We start from the raw sequence: 17,565 nt of genomic DNA, 5'->3' as shown, positions 1-17,565 counted from the left end.
TGGAAAGTTCCACTTCCATGCCAGAAATAATTACTAAATACGAAACTCACTGTGAAAATTTTCTGACTGCCTTTTGGGCCATAGATTTCCATTTTTATTCAGATTCTGGAAGTTCAGTTTAGCCATTTGGAATTAAAAAAAAAAAATTTTTTTTCCAGAGCTTTTTACCTCTTTCTCCTTAACTCATAGCCTCCAGTTAAAATCCTCATATTATTTTTCCTATCATATCACCCAACTCTTCCCTCACATCAAGTCTTCTTATTGCCCTCGCAAGTCTAATTTTGAACTTTTCAAATTAGACATCAAGTTAAACATCTGATAAACCAGTCTCAACAGAGGCCACATTTATGAACAAGTGTCACCTTTATGCTAACCTTAAAATCTCTTCCCTTGTCAGCATTTCATTCATTTTTGTGTTCTAGAATAGGTATCAGTACAGGCTCCCTAGCTTCTATAGAAATGCGTGATGGTGACCTCATTCCAGTATATTCAGTCTTCTAGTGATTCTGCAATAGCTTTTTCTTTTGTTGCCCCCAAGGTATGGCGCGGTTTCAGCAGGAATGTTGTGCGCTCTCACCACCTTGTCCCAGCAACTGGAGAATGAAAATGCCGTGGATGTGTTCCAGGTTGCAAAAATGATCAATCTGATGAGGCCTGGAGTATTTACAGACATTGTAAGTACTGTGCTTATTTGCAGAACCTGTACAACATCAGTTGAAACTCAGCCTCACCCTGTACAACAGTAGCTGTCAGTGGGGGTGAAGGTGGAGTAATTTTGCCCCCTAGGGGATGTTGGGCAATGTCAGAGACCCTTTTTTAATGATCACCAGTGGGGGTGGAGTTAAGCGAGTGGAGCCCAGGGACACTGCTAAATACAGCACACCTGAGATGGCCCTCTGCAATAAAGGATTCTCCGGCCCACGTGTCAGAAGTGCTGAGCTTGACAAACTCTGCTTTCTAGAGTATATAGTGTTTTCTGAAGATAAAGTATAGATTTCTTATTATCTTAGTGGACCATCAACACTGAGAACTCATTCCAAGGTAAGAGATGTAGAGAACACAAAGCAGGTATCGGTTTTGATCATAACGGATTCCACAGATGATTTTGTAAGTTTCTTCAAGCACATAGACATATATTCCCGTGTCTCTAGTGTATTTTTCATAGTTACATTTTTAATCAGTATTTTTACCTGCAGTGAAATGAGATGAAGCTGTTCTTCAGCTATAAAACCATCTTCCTCTCGTTCTCCAGGAACAGTACCAGTTTGTCTACAAAGCGATGCTCAGCTTGGTCAGCACTAAAGAGAACGGAAACGGCCCCATGACAGTGGACAGAAACGGCGCTGCTCTCACCGCGGACGAGTCGGACCCTGCCGAGAGCATGGAATCGCTGGTGTGACTGGAATCGTGAAAGAGTGCTTCATTTGTAAACCTTCTGAAGACTGAGAACTTTCTTGAGGCCTTTTTTTTGCCAGACTCTAGGTCTAGGTTATATGATAACCCAGTTACTTTTTTACACTGATAAAAGTTTTGATATTTATTTTTTGCCATTTTATGTCTTAATGGTATCCTACTGAGCATTTGCACTCCTGTTCATTTCCCACAGTGAGACGCGGTTTTACCTAGTTTGCACTATCTGATCAGTGTTACTGCCTATAATCTGATACTACAGCAAACCCTGACGTGACATTCCACACCACCATACATGCTACTTTTTAATTCAATATAGTGAAGGTCTTTGTTAGGACAGTGACTCTTGATTTTTTTTTTTTAATTATTATTATTCTTGCTAAAGCAGCTGCATCCTCCCAGCAGGCAATGCTGTCCTTTTCCTCAGTCCTCTCCTATTTTTTAAGGCACTGCTCAGTACTTCTGTATGCCTTCTGTGTTTTAATGGAGTGGATGAGCAGTTTTCTTTGAAAGAACAGTGGGTGGGGGGAGCTACTCTGAAGGTCTGTCCATGTCCTGGCCTTGAGAGAGTCCCGTTTGTGATGTGTGAAGGTGTCCATTAAGAAATAAGAAGGTTTAAGAGTCATCTGATGTGAACATCACTTCCTAGTTTCAAAGTTATATTCCTAGCTTTAAAAAATGCCCAACTGTGTCAAAATAAAGGATATCTCTGTATTACAGTTTTCACAGTAGCTATGTGGATAGTGTGTGTTATTTCCGTTTTGACTCTCTGAAATAGTTACATCCCTGCCCCCCAAATCAGGGCCATCTTTTACAAAAGAGAGATGGCAATATTTTACATAACTCCAGTTATGAAACCCTTTAGTGAGTCTTCATTAATGCCTCATGGTTTATAATTTCATACCTCTTGGCAGGTGGAATAATGCAAATCTTGGCAGGTGTGTAATTTTGAAAGTAGTCCTAGAAAATATTACTATTACTCATATAGCAATCTAATAAAAACTACCTATAGAGTTAACATTCTTACATTCTTTTCTTTCCTTTTTTTTTTTTTTGTCAAATATTTCATGATAAAACTCGTTAATTACATGCATTCTTCTACTTAAACTGAAAATATTGTATTAATTAGCAAAAAGTCTTGGGACCATCTAGGTTCCTCCACATGGAGAAATCTGACTTGGAGAGAGACAATTAGAATCTTGAGTGAAAGGTAACAGTGACATTTTCAAAGAGTTCTTAACAGCAGGAGACAGCTTTGTATGCTTTTATGTATTTTAGCCTCAAAAACAGGTTCACTTCAGTAAGAGACTGCTCCTAGGGACACAGAGCCCAAGGAGGTAATTTCCCAGAGCCACATTCACCCTGCCATCCATCGTGGGAAAATCAGGAGCATTCACAAGAAATTTCAGTTCAGCAAGTTAGAAAGATAAGCTACTTACTGAGATCCGTTTCTTCTGGTGCATATTGCTTTTGAGAGGTGACTTCTGTCAGAAGTTAAGCCATCACCAGGACTCAGCCTGTGAAGAGGAAAAGGGTTTTGGTGGTTTTTACTTTTTATGTCAATAAACATCTACCAACAGGTCACACTGGCTATGACCATGCTGTCTGGCTAGGCATTAAAACATCCGTGATAAGCAGCACTGAGACTCTGTTTATCCTGAGTTGATTTTCCATGAAGTTTGTCAGAGCGGAGCTCAAAGGGCCAAAGCTGCTGAGGCCTCCTGGCCCGGGATTTCTAACACGCGGGCCAGGTCAGCCAAGTTTTCGTAAACAATGTAACTTGCCAGGGTTCATCTCATCTTCTCATCGCGCAGATTCAGCCACACAGGGTAGTCCACTCCTCACGGACTGTGAGGGCTTGCTTGAGAAAATGTGGACAGGAGAGCCCAGCTGTGTGTGGTGGAGGACACAGGCTCACTCACCGGCCCTCCGCTCCCATCGGAGGTGACGTGCGGAGCCTCTGCCTGACACCTGAGGGAAAATCCTGACCTCACCAACTCTACCGCCATGGGCTGGCTGAGAGAGACCAGGAAGGGGAAGGTTTCAGCATGGTTTCACCTCCTCGTGGCAAGAGCTAGGTCACTGGAGTCCATTACGGAGCTCACTTCAGCTGCACAGAGTGTTGACATGAGCTGACTCTCCTCAGTAGATGACACAGTGGACCTGACTTTCAGAAGTAACATTCAGGTTGGGGTTTGCGGTCCCTCTAATTTGTTCAGGACACATGGCAAGTATTCCCTTCTGTGCTATTGTTCACTCAGTCGTGTCCGACTCTTTACAACCCCATAGACTGCAGCCCGCCAGGCTTCCCTGTCCTTCACTATCTGTACTATTACAGAGGGCCCAATTCATGGACATTGATACCCTCCAATTCTGTGACCATCTCTTCCATGGGTTTCAGAATCATGATAGAGAGAGAGGTTGGAGATAAAACAGAAACATCACAAGGATGGCTTAGAATTCCTCTGTGAGCATTTGAGTGTCTGTAGTGGGCCTGAACCAAAGTCTACAAACCCTAACCCACTGAACCACAAGCAACTGCTGTCTGCCCATCTTGCCAAAATGGTCCAAACACTTCACGGAGAATAATTATAGTCAGCAGTTCCTCACTTTGACTATAGAGTGCATCCTATAATTCTTCATACGGCATTGGCAAATATACGCTTGTATCTTTCCAGAGGCAAAGAGTTTCAAAGATGGTGTTTTCTTTGAGACAGAAGCGCATTGGTTAACTAAATAATCATTTAGCCCATGCACTCAGGAGGAAAGGAAATAGCTATTGCAAATTACTGTGTGCTGTGTTATAAAAATAAGCTTTCAGAGTGTATGAGTTCTAGGTAAGCAGAAGGCACACATTGAAAATGAACTGCAAAGATCAGAGAAAACACACCTTATTGCCACTAAGAACCTACCTGCCTCTAAAAGTTACAATACTGTCTTTTATATTCAAAAAAAAAAAGTTTCCTTCTGAAATTCAAGATGATTAAGATGAGGTGAGTTGTTTTTCCTAATTTTTATGCCTTGGAGCTTTCAGAGTCAATTTCAAGTTGAAAAGTTCAGCAAGGTCAGAGATGTTTCTGGCATTTAGGGTCTGGTGGCTGGAGGTTTTAGCCCGGAGTGACATATTGAAATCAACAGATAACCTTAATTATTTTATAATGACACAGCACAACTGCCTTGTTACGAATTTTCTTAAACGCATATATACTGTATTTAAAACTTAAAATATAGATACCAATTTACCAAAGACACATACTAATTGTAAGCAAAAAAATTTAAGAAAGAAACCCAAACATCATAATTTAGGAAATAATAATCAAAAACGTAGTTTGTCGTAAGAATCTAGCAAGTTATATTGGGAAATGCACTTCCAACTCCTAAGTCATAGAGTTTATGTTCAAATGGTGCCAGTGAATTTTTATATGAAGGGAAAATGCCTGCTTTTTGTTTTTTAAACAGCTGTAATCTCACTTGCCCCTCTGCGCTTGCCCATAGCTGCCATCTAACATACAATATTGGCTTCACTTATCTCTAGAAAGAAGGCATGCGACGAACCGGAAGGAGTTGTAAGAATGGTATTTGGCCTCTACTTTGTCTTAGCTGTTAAACTGTTTTTAGTATTTTTGTTAAATATTTGCAAAGGGAAGCATTTTCTACAGAGGATAATTAATTTCAAGAAAAATAATCTTGAGTTTTAAGAAATAAAACATCTCCAGAAAAGGAGACAAACGATTTTATAAAATGTCGCAACTCTCCAACATTTGGGGTAGTGACTCCTTTTTTGTTAGGACATTTGAAACTAGCAAGTAGCCATTGTTTCTTAAAAAAAGGAAAAAAAAATTCAGCCTTTGTGTGGATTCACGTTTCTTTCACTTCATTTTGAAATAGCGAAAATCATTAAAACTGTAAATATTTTGTTGCTTGGATAAGCATCTTCTGGGAACTTTGTATCTATGGTATATAATCATAGAATTTTATATTTTCATATAAAGCTAATTTTTTTCTAGTTTCAATTCTGTCATAGTTTTTTTTTTTTTTTTTCCTTTGTGGTGGATATGTGAATTCAACTTTCTGTGTATTGAAGTAGCAGGAACCATCTTTGCATTCCAAAAGAATCCAACACGTGTTATTTCTTTGAGGCAGTGATTGTGACAGTTGGGTTTCCTTTTATAATGTCATTGACCATTTGTGCAATAGGAATTAGACATAATTAGTCACACTGAATACATTTGTTGCATTGACCCATTTGGATAAAGTGCTGTTTTTGTTTTTTTTTAATTTGTTCGGGGGGAGGGGTTTTGTAACCTGAAATTTTTCCCTTTTTTCTTCTGTTTAAAAGTATATCAAATCATTCTATTATAGTGTTATTTAATATGTAAATTGTATTGCTATACATAAAATAAAGTATGGTTTTTGATGTATTCATTAGTGCTGAGCATTTCTAAGAAAATACCTACATCCAATAATATCAGATTACTCTTTTCTTTTAATAGCTCACATTTATACACACAGACCCTTGGTCTTAGTTTTCATGGTAGTAAATCATTATTAGGAGTCATCTTCACACAGGCAGAAAACCACAGAAATGTCTTTTCTGAGTAAAGACATTTACTCAGTAAACATGCGTAGCCCTAACCCTTTAAAGAGTAAACAGTAATATTTCACTGGCATGTCAAATGAAACTTTGCTCACTTTATGAACCTCCTGCTAAATTATAAGTAGAATTATTGTCTTATCCAGTGTATCAAATAGATTTGGAGCAACTCCTCCCTCTAAGTATTTACTTTGTAGAATGAGAGACATTTGTTGGCAAGACTTTGGGAGGATCTATGAAATGCATACATAAGATCCTGGAACTCCTTCTACTGAGCAGACATTTTGCCATCTCCAAACACAAGTCCCCGGCTGGGCAGCTTGGGTCCACCATTCTCTGAACTTTGAGCAGCACTACATCAGGAATTCAACTCATCACTGTGGCTCCAATTTTTCTTTTCAGCAAGATAAAGAACTGATCGTTCACTCTCCAAAAGTAACTGGGAATTTAACAAACAGCGTATTAATCCTTCTTGTGGTACCTACAACGCTCAGTACAAAAGAATGAAACTCTGCTAATATAACCCTTTGTCTGCGTGCTCAGTCTCCCCGTCACATCTGACTCTGTGACCCTATGGACCGCAGCCTGCCAGTCCATGGGATTCTCCAGGCAAGAATACCAGAATGGGTCGCCATTTCCTTCTCCAGGGGATCTTCCCGGCCAAGCGATCGAACCCCCATCTCCTGCATCTCCAGCACTGGCAGGTGGATTCTTTACCACTAACGCCACCTGGGAGGCCTGATCTTCCTCCAACACCCACAGGGGTTCAATCCTCTCTATCAGAGAGTACATGAGTGGTCACAAACTGTTGACCTGTAGATCGTATTCGCACTACAGATATATTGAAGCCATCATCTTTATCACAGTTATTAGTTTCCAACATCTAAAAAGTAAAGACTTTTTACAGTAAGATTTAGATTTCAAGTTCTTTGAAAACGTGCATTGTTACAGCCCCAGGCTCTTGTTCTCACTTGGGGGTCATGAGCCGCAGAGGAGGAGCTGTTGCCCCTTTAGGTGATGAGTGCTCTCTCCAGTTCACCAGAGTCTACGCCTGTCCCATCACATCTACCTGCCCATCACCAGTCTACCTTGCCTGGATCCTCCGAGCAGCTGCACATGATTTTTCAAATTATCATCTGTTGTTGGTATATTTCACTGTAATTGTTCTAAAAGTACAACTTTACCTCTTACTGTTCACATGTATATATACATATATATATATACATATATACACACACACACATATACATATATATGTCATTGCCTTTCTTTTGGAAGAAAGAAGGCAATGCCAAAGAATGCTCAAACTACCACACAATTTCACTCATCTGACACACTAGTAATTAATGCTCAAAATTCTCCAAGCCAGGCTTCAGCAATACATGAACCGTGAACTTCCAGATGTTCAAGCTGGTTTTCGAAAAGGCAGAAGAACCAGAGATCAAATTGCCAACATCCACTGGATCATGGAAAAAGCAAGAGAGTTCCAGAAAAACACCTATTTCTGCTTTATTGACTATGCCAAAACCTTTGACTATGTGGATCACAATAAACTGGAAAATTCTGAAAGAGATGGGAATACCAGACCACCTGACCTGCCTCTTGAGAAACCTATATGCAAGTCAGGAAGCAACAGTTAGAACTGGACATGGAACAACAGACTGGTTCCAAATAGGAAAAGGAGTATGTCAAGGCTGTATATTGTCAACCTGCTTATTTAACTTATATGCAGAGTACATCATGAGAAACACTGGGCTGGAGGAAGCACAAGCTGGAATCAAGATTGCCGGGAGAAATATCAATAACTTCAGATATGCACCACCCTTAGCACCACCCTTATGGCAAAAAGTGAAGAACTAAAGAGCCTCTTGATGAAAGTGAAAGAGGAGAGTGAAAAAGTTGGCTTAAAGCTCAATATTCAGAAAACTAAGATCATGGCATCTGATCCCATCACTTCATGGCAAATAGATGGGGAAACTGTGGAAACAATGGCTGACTTTTATTTTTCTGGGCTCCAACATCACTGTGGATGGTGACTGCAGCCATGGAAAAAGACGCTTGCTCCTTGGAAGGAAAGTTATGACCAACCGAGATAGCATATTCAAAAGCAGAGACATTACTTTGTCAACAAAGGTCTGTCTAGTCAAGGCTATGGTTTTTCCTGTGGTCATGTATGGATGTGAGAGTTGGACTGTGAAGAAAGCTGAGCGCCGAAGAATTGATGCTTTTGAACTGTGGTGTTGGAGAAGACTCTTGCGAGTCCCTTGGTCTGCAAGGAGATCCAACCAGTCCATCCTAAAGGAGATCAGTCCTGGGTGTTCATTGGAAGGACTGATGCTAAAGCTGAAACTCCAGTACTTTGGCTACCTCATGCAAAGAGTTGACTCATTGGAAAAGACCCTGATGCTGGGAGGGATTGGGGGCAGGGGGAGAAGGGGACGACAGAGGATGAGATGGCCGGATGGCATCACCAACTCGATGGACGTGAGTCTGAGTGAACTCCGGGAGATGGTGATGGACAGGGAGGCCTGGTGTGCTGCGATTCATGGGGTCACAAAGAGTCGGACACGACTGAGCGACTGAACTGAACTGAACTGAGATAATCCAAAATCACTTCAGTACAGGGCAAACCTTCAAGAGACCAACCTCAAGGGGTGAACATGAATGAAAATTGTCTTTTCCCTCCCTCCCTCTGTGTCACTCTAAAAAAAAAAAAAAATACACAGGAAATTTTGACCTACATCATGTATTATTGCTGCTGCTGCTGCTGCTGCTGCTAAGTTGCTTCAGTCGTGTCCAACTCTGTGCGACCCCATAGACGGCAGCCCACCAGGCTCTGCCATCCCTGGGATTCTCCAGGCAAGAACACTGGAGTGGGTTGCCATTTCCTTCTTCAATGCATCAAAGTGAAACGTGAAAGTGAAGTCTCACAGTCGTGTTCAACTCTTAGCAACCCCATGGACTCCAGCCTACCAGGCTCCTCCTTCCATGGGATTTTCCAGCCAAGAACACTGGAGTGGGTTGCCATTTCCTTCTTCAATGCATGAAAGTGAAACGTGAAAGTGAAGTCGCTCAGTCGTGTCCAACTCTTAGCAACTCCATGGACTCCAGCCTACCAGGCTCCTCCTTCCATGGGATTTTCCAGGCAAGAACACTGGAGTGGGGTGCCATTGCCTTCTCCACATGAATTATTACGGAACTGCAAATCAAAACCACCACCAGGTGTCACGTTACACTGGTCAGAGTGGCAATCCTCAAGAAAATCACGGACAGTAAAAGTGGGAGACAGCATGGGAAAAACAGAACCATCCTACCCTGATTTGGGGAACATAAATTGGTAACAGCCAGGATAAAGGACAGTACGGAGGCTCATTAAATACTTTTAATTGGGCTACCACAGGACCTGGAATTCTCACTCCTCAGCCTCCACTTGATGAGAAACCATAATATGAATCGACACAGCCTCCCCGTGGTCACTGTAGCACTATTTACACTGGAGGAGACACAGAAGAAACAAATGTTCACCAACAGACTAACTGATAGATGTGATACATGTATATAATATATACACCATGGAATACGCCTCAGCCATAGAGAAGAACGAAAGAATGGATACACGGCTACACTGAGTGTTGATCACACTGAGTGAAGGAAGCCGGAGAGAAAAGGCAGGTAGCCTATGCTATCACTTCCGGGTAGAATCTAAAAATCGGTATCAACAACTCATTTACAATCCAGAAACAGTCTCTTAGTCCTAGAAAACAAACCTCTGGTTACCAAAGGGAAAGGCGGGGCGGAGGGAGGCATACGTTAGGAGGTAAAGAAGAATATATGCACAGCAACATACATACAGAACAAGATCAACGAGCCTACTGTCTGCTCGAGAAGGCTCTTCAGTGTCCCTTGGACAGAAAGGAGATTAAACTAGTCAACCTTAAAGAATATCAACCCTGAATGTTCACTGGAAGGACTGATGCTAAAGCGCCAACGCTTTGGTCACGTGATGCTGAGACCTGATTTATTGGAAAAGACCCTGATGCTGGGAAAGATTGAGGACAGGAGGAGAAGAGGGTGGCGGAGGATGAGATGGTTGGATGGCATCAGCGAATCAATGGACATAAATGCAAGCGAATTCCTGGAGAAAGCGAAGGACAGCCAAGTCTGGCATGCTGCAGTCCACAGTGCTCCAAAGAGTCGGACATGAATTACCGACTGAACATCATCATCACCAACAACTGCGGAGCACAGTGAACTCTACTCAACGCTCTGTGATCACCTACATGGGACATGAAACCCGAGAATACATAGATGTGTATGTATAACTGCATCAGGGGATTTAAAAGACACCCGAATAAATCCACTGGACTCCATTATAAAATAAAAATTAACATGCAAAAAAAATTTTTTAATGCCAGCAGTATACCCCTCAGGCCTGAGTGACCTGGCCTCTTGCTCATCCCTGGAGTATGAGAGCAGCCTCGAGTCCCAGGTGGGACTGGGTTGGACTCAGGGAGCTGGGGAGGAGGTGCCAGGAAAGCAGCCCCCCTTGGACCTGGAATAACTGCTCCCCTGTGGTTGGGGCCCCAATCTCCAGATCCAGGCGGGCCCTCCTAGAGCTCACCCAGGCCTAGGGCACCCAGAAAAAGGCGGGCCTGCTGGGCAGGAAGAGCTTTGACATGGCACCTGCTGTCCAAGTCTCCTGGTGGTGCGGTTCCTTCCTTCCTCGGGGTCGTCCCGCCTAATTACAACAGCCTCAACAGTGCAGGTCAGGGAAACTCTGGGATTTCTCAGGGTACAGGCAGGGGATGAAGTCATGAGACATCACAATCTAATCACAACCGTCCCAAGGGGACTTTCTCTAGGGTTGCCCCAGGAACCCAGTGAGGCAAGAAGAGGTGCTGCTGCCTTGAGGAAATTTCCTGTAACTACAAGTTGAATACCAGTGCCTGCAGGCAATTCTGACAATGCCTGCGGGGCTGGAAAGGACACCTGTCCTTAGGCAGGGTCCTGGGTTTGCCAAAAACAACAACAACAACAAAAAAAACCCAGCTCAAAACAGGGCCAGCCTTAAGGCCCAAGCTCCAGGGATCAACTGTAAAGCACACTGTCTTTTTCCCTCTCTTTCTCTTCCTCTAAAAAAGGGGGAAAAAGAATTCAAAATAGGAAAAGATGCTCTACATCACTAATTATTCAGTTCAGTTCAGTTCACTCGCTCAGTCGTGTCCGACTCTTTGCGACCCCATGAATCGAAGCACGCCAGGCCTCCCTGTCCATCACCAACTCCCAGAGTTCACCCAAACTCATGTCCATCGAGTAGGTGATGCCATCCAGCCATCTCATCCTCTGTCATCCAGTTTTCCTCCTGCCCCCAATCCCTCCCAGCATCAGGGTCTTTTCCAATGAGTCAACTCTTTGCATGAGGTGGCCAAAGTATTGGAGTTTCATCTTTAGAATCAGTCCTTCCAATGAACACCCAGGACTGGTCTCCTTTAGAATGGAGTGGTTGGATCTCCTTGCAGACCAAGGGACTCTCAAGAGTCTTCTCCAACATCACAGTTCAAAAGCATCAATTCTTTGGCGCTCAGCCTTCTTCACAGTCCAACTCTCACATCCATACATGAAGACTGGAAAAACCATAGCCTTGACTAGACAGACCTTTGTTGGCAAAGTAATGTCTCTGCTTTTGAATATGCTATATCGGTTGGTCATAACTTTCCTTCCAAGGAGTAAGCGTCTTTTAATTTCATGGCTGCAATCACCATCTGCAGTGATTTTGGAGCCCAGAAAAATAAAGTCTGACACTGTTTCCACTGTTTCCCCATCTATTTCCCATGAAGTGATGGGACCAGATGCTATGATCTTCGTTTTCTGAATGTTGAGCTTTAAGCCAACTTTTCACTCTCCTCTTTTACTTTCATCAAGAGGCTTTTTAGTTCCTCTTCACTTTCTGCCATAAGGGTGGTGTCATCTGCATATCTGAGGTTATTGATATTTCTCCTGGCACTCTTGATTCCAGCTTGTGCTTCCTCCAGCCCAGCGTTTCTCATGATGTACTCTGCATATAAGTTAAATAAGCAAGGTGACAATATACGGCCTTGACGTACTCCTTTTCCTATTTGGAACCAGTCTGTTGTTCCATGTCCAGTTCTAACTGTTGCTTCCTGACTTGCATATAGGTTTCTCAAGAGGCAGGTCAGGTGGTCTGGTATTCCCATCTCTTTCAGAATTGTCCACAGTTTATTGTGATCCACACAGTCAAAGGCTTTGGCATAGTCAATAAAGCAGAAATAGAAGTTTTTCTGGAACTCTCTTGCTTTTTCAATGATCCAGTGGATGTTGGCAATTTGATCTCTGGTTCCTCTGCCTTTTCTAAAACCAGCTTGAACGTCTGGAAGTTCACGGTTCATGTATTGCTGAAGCCTGGCTTGGAGAATTTTGAGCATTACTTTACTAGCATGTGAGATGAGTGCAATTGTGTGGTAGTCTGAGCATTCTTTGGCATTGCCTTTCTTTGGGATTGGAATGAAAACTGACCTTTTCCAGTCCTGTGGCCACTGCTGAGTTTTCCAAATTTGCTGGCATATTGAGTACAGCAATTTCATGGCATCATCTTTCAGGATTTGAAATAGCGCAACTGGAATTCCATCACCTCCAGTAGCTTTGTTCATAGTGATGCTTTCTAAGGCCCACTTGACTTCGCATTCCAGGATGTCTGGCTCTAGGTGAGTGATTATACCATTGTGATGATCTGGGTCCTGAAGATCTTTTTTGTACAGTTCTTCTGTGTATTCTTGCCACCTCTTCTTAATATCTGTGCTTCTGTTAGGTCCATACCATTTCTGTCCTTTATCAAGCCTATCTTTGCATGAAATATTCCCTTTGTATCTCTAATTTTCTTGAAGAGATCTCTAGCCTTTCCTGTTCTGTTGTTCTCCTTTATTTCCTTGCATTGATTGCTGAGGAAGGCTTTTTTATCTCTCCTTGCTATTCTTTGGAACTCTGCAGGCAAATGGGAATATCTTTCCTTTTCTCTTTTGCTTTTTGCTTCCCTTCTCTTCACAGCTATTTGTAAGGCCTCCCCAGACAGCCATTTTGCTTTTTTGCATTTCTTTTCCATGAGGATAGTCTTGATCCCTGTCTCCTGTACAATGTCACAAACCTCCGTCCATAGTTCATCAAGCACTCTATCAGATCTAGTCCCTTAAATCTATGTCTCACTTCCACTGTATAATTGTAAAGGATTTGATTATGTCATACCTGAATGGTCTAGTGGTTTTCCCTACTTTCTTCAATTTAAGTCTGAATTTGGCAATAAGGAGTTCATGATCTGAGCCACAGTCAGCTCCCGGTCTTGTTTTTGCTGACTGTATAGAGCTTCTCCATCTTTGGCTGCAAAGAATATAATCAATCTGATTTCAGTGTTGACCATCTGGTGATGTCCATGTGTAGAGTCTTCTCTTGTGTTGTTGGAAGAGGGTGTTTGCTATGATGGCAAATCAAAACTACCATGAGGTATCACCTCCCACCGCTCAGAATGGTCATCTCAGAACGCCAACAGGCAGTAAAAGCGGGAGAAGGCATGCAGAAGATAGAACCCTCCTACTCTGGTTTTAGGAATATAAATTGCTAACACCCAGGATAAAAGACACTATGGAGATTCCTTAAATACTTTATATTAGGCTAACACAGGACCTGGCATTTTCTCTCCTGGGCCTCCAGTCAATGATAAACCGTAATATCAATGGACACTTGCTCCCCAGATTCATTGTAGCACTATTTACGCTGGACAAGACACGTAAGAACCAAAACGTCCACCAACAGACTGATGGATACAGAAGATGCTGTACATTTATACACACACACACACACACACACACACACATATACACACATCATGGCATATGCTCAGCCATAGAAAAGAATGAAAGAATGCCTTCTGCAGCAACATGCATACGCTGGGTGATTCTAAGTGAAGGAAGCCACAGAGAAAAGGCTGGATAATCTATGATATCACTTCATGAGAGAATCTAAAAAATCAATACCAAATAACTCATGTACAGGCCAGAAACAGCCTCACAGTCATAGAAAACAAACCTCTGGTAACCAAAGGAGAAAGGGGGGAGGAAGGAAGCATACCTTAGGAGGTAAAGATGACCACATGCACAGTAATATACATAGAGACCACAATCAACAGGACCTACTGTGGAGCACAGGGAACCCTACTCAACACTCCGTGATCACCGACATGGAAAAGAAAACTGAAGACAAATACACAGATGCATATGGAAAATGGAATCAGGGGCTTTCCAGGACACGAAATCCTCTGGATTAAAGAATAAAAAGTAGCATGCAAAATTATAAAAATGCCAGCAGTATTCCCCTCAGGCCTGGGTGACCTGGGATGCTGTCACGCCCCTGGAGCCTGAGCAGCCTTGGGTCCCAAGGTGGGACTGGGTTTGCCTGAGGGAGCTGGGGAGGGTGTGCCTGCAAAGGAGGCCCCCTTGGACCTGGAGTGATTGATCCCCTGTGGATGGGACCTCAGTCTCCAGATCCAGGCTGACCCTCCTAGAGCTCACTTTTGCCAAAAACCGATGGACCCAGTGGGCAGGAAGAGCTTTGCGATGTCACTTGGTCTGCAAGTCTTCTGGTGGTGGTGTTCCCACCAATCGCCTCCATTCACGAAGCCTCCCTACCTAAGTACCATAGCACCCTCAACAGCACAGTCTGGGGAGGGCTTGGGGTTTCTCTGAATGCTGCAGAGGAAGGGAAAGAAGTCATGAGACAGGAGCCCTGGTACATTCCACTCTCAACTACAACCCTGCATCCTGACTTTCTCTAGGACTCCCATTGCCAGAGGAACCCGAGTGGGGCAGGAAGAAGTGCTGCCGCCTTGTGGATATTTTCAGTCATTACAACCTGAATACTGGCGCCAGCAGCAATTCAAATTCACAAGGCCTGCGGGGCTGGAAAGGACACCTTCCCTGGGGTTGCAAAACGAAAAAGCAACTCAAAATAAGGCCAGCCTTAAGACAGCAATCACAGGGATCAACATTAACACACTGTGATTTTTGTCTCCATCCTTACTGCCCCACCCCACCCCCAACAAAAAAAAAAAGAAAAAAAAAATACAGGGAAGGATGCTCTACATCGCTAATTATTAGAGAACAGCAAATCAAAATCATCATGAGGCATCACCTCTCCCTGGGCAGAATGGCCACCCTCAAGGGACTGCAGACAGTGAAAGTGGGAGAGGGCTTGAAGACGATGGAAGGCTCCTACCCTGTTTGGGGGAATGTAAATCGGTAACAGCCAGGATAAAGGACACTACAGAGGCTCATTAAATACTTTAAACTGGGCCACCACAGGACCTAGCATTCTCACTCTTCAGTCTCCACTTGCATAGCGAACATAATGTGAACCCACACATGCTCCCCAAGTTTCCAGGAAACCTATTAAAACTGGACAACATGGGTGACCAATCACAACCAAAATGTCCACCGACAGACTGAAGGGTACAGAAAGTGTGGCGCACACACACACACACACACACACCTGGAGTATGAGTCCGCCATAGAATGAAAGAATGCCTTTTGCAGCAACATGGATACACCAGGCGATGATCGTACTAAGTGAAGGAAGCCAGAGAGAAAAGGCCGGGGAGCCTGACATCACTGCCAGGTAGAATCTAAATACTGATAACAAACAACTCATTTACACCCTGAAACAGCCTCAGAGTCGTAGAAAAGAAAACTCTGTTAGGAAATGGGAAAGGTGGGGTGGACGGAGGCATATCTTAGGGGGTGAAGATGATCATATGCACAATAACATACATATGGAACAAGAAAGGAAAGGATGCTCTAGATCATTAATTATTAGAGAACGGCGAATCAAAACTACCATGAGTTATCACTTGCCACTGCTCAGAAAGGGCATCCCCAAAATGCCTGCAGGCAGCCAAAGTGGAAGAAGGCATAGAAAATAGAACCCTCCTCAGTTCAGTTCAGTCGCTCAGTCGTGTCCAACTCTTTGCAACCCCATGGACTGCAGCACGCCAGGCTTCCCTGTCCATCACCAACTCCCAGAGCTTACTCCAACTCATGTCCATTGAGTCGGTGACGCCATCCAACCATCTCATCCTCAGTCGTCCCCTTCTCCTCCTGCCTTCAATCTTTCCCAGCATCAGGGTCTTTTCCAAGGAGAACCCTCCTACCCTGCTTCTAAGAGTGTAAATTGGTAACAGCCAGGGAAAAGGACACTATGGAGACTCCTTAGAGTACTTTATAATGGGCTACCTCAGGACCTGGCATTCTCACTCGTGGGCCTCCACTTGATGAGAAACCATAATGTGAATCAGCACACGATCCACATGGTTCACTGGAGCACTATTTATCCTGCATGAGACGGGGAAGAATCAAACTGTCCAACAGACTGAAGGATACGGAAGACGCGGCACATACATATAATACATATCACATGGAATATGCCATCGAACAGAAAGAAAGAATGTCTTTTGCAGCAACGTGAATACACTGGGTGATGATCATACTAAAATGAAGGAAGACAAAAAAAAAAAAAAGGCCAGGTAGCCTATGACATCACTAACGAGTAGGATCTAAAAGTCAATACCAAACAACTCATTTATACCAGAAACAGCCTCACAATCTTAGAAAACAAACCTCTGGTTACCAAAGGGGGACGGTGGGGCAGAGGGAGGCATACCTCATGGGGTGAAGATGAACCTATACACAGTAACATATACACAGAACACAATCAACAGACCTACTGTGGAGCACAGAGAACTCTACTCAACACTGTGATCACCTACACGGAGAAGAAACGGAAGGGGAATACATACATGCACTGTATACCTGAACCAGGGGCTTGAGTTCACTATACAGCAAAAAACTAACACGCAAATGTTTAAAAAATGCCATTGGTGTTCCTCTCAGGCCTTGGTGACCTGGACGTTTCCACATCCCTGGGGCCTGAGCGGCCTTGAGTCCCAAGGACCCCAAGACTGGGTTGGCCTGAGGGAGCTGGGGAGGGTGTGCCTGCAAAGAAGCTCCTCTTGGACCTGGAGTGATTGGTCCCCTGTGGATGGGACCCCAACCTTCAGATGCAGGTGGGCCTTCCAGGAGCACACTCATGCGTAGCGCACTGAAATAAAGATGTGTCCGCTGGGAAGGAAGAGCTTTGAAATGTCACCTGGTCTCCAAGTCTCCTCAGCCCTGGCACTTTCCACATTAACCTACAATTCAGCAAGGGGACTTTCTCTAGGGCTCCAGTTGCAAGAGGAATTCTGGGCGGGGGGCGGGGGGTGGGGCGGCGGGGCGGGGGGCGGGGGGGATGAAGAAGTGCTGCCGCCTTGTGGACATTTCCTGTAACTACAACTCGAACATAGGTGCCTGTGGGAAATAAAAACTCGCATGGCCTGTGGGGCTGGAAAGGTCACTGCTCTCAGGCAATGTCCTGGATTTGCTTAACAGAGGAAAAAAAAAATGATTCAAATCAGGGCAACCTTAAGAAATCAATCTCTAGGGGTCAACTTTAACACAGACTGA

The 17,565-nt window shown here is 43.6% G+C and overlaps 1 protein-coding gene and 1 long non-coding RNA gene across 20 annotated transcripts in view; one reads left to right on the top strand and one right to left on the bottom strand.

The window, feature by feature from the left end:
* The window catches only part of PTPRG (protein tyrosine phosphatase receptor type G), a 777,241-nt gene extending 771,410 nt beyond the window's left edge, over window positions 1–5,831 (top strand). For all 18 annotated transcript variants that reach the window (XM_086367088.1, XM_086367083.1, XM_086367086.1 and 15 more), the window contains 2 exons: window positions 539–674; window positions 1,253–5,831. In XM_086367088.1, the coding sequence (XP_086223214.1) occupies window positions 539–674; window positions 1,253–1,399 (283 nt within the window). In that variant the 3' untranslated portion in view covers window positions 1,400–5,831. The remainder of the gene's footprint in view (window positions 1–538; window positions 675–1,252) is intronic.
* LOC147348314 (uncharacterized) overlaps window positions 223–17,565 on the bottom strand; it is a 90,706-nt gene continuing 73,363 nt past the window's right edge. For both annotated transcript variants that reach the window (XR_015151443.1, XR_015151444.1), the window contains exons 2-4: window positions 2,850–2,927; window positions 1,191–1,370; window positions 223–654 (exon numbers count right to left, since the gene is read on the bottom strand). This is a non-coding gene — a long non-coding RNA (uncharacterized LOC147348314). The remainder of the gene's footprint in view (window positions 655–1,190; window positions 1,371–2,849; window positions 2,928–17,565) is intronic.

The sequence above is a fragment of the Bos grunniens genome, chromosome 22, assembly GCF_055505025.1.
Source record: "Bos grunniens cultivar Pamir isolate PY7600 chromosome 22, Bosgru_T2T1.0, whole genome shotgun sequence".
In the NCBI taxonomy this organism is placed as follows: Eukaryota; Metazoa; Chordata; class Mammalia; order Artiodactyla; family Bovidae; genus Bos; species Bos grunniens.
This window is presented reverse-complemented; position numbering and strand designations above follow the sequence as displayed.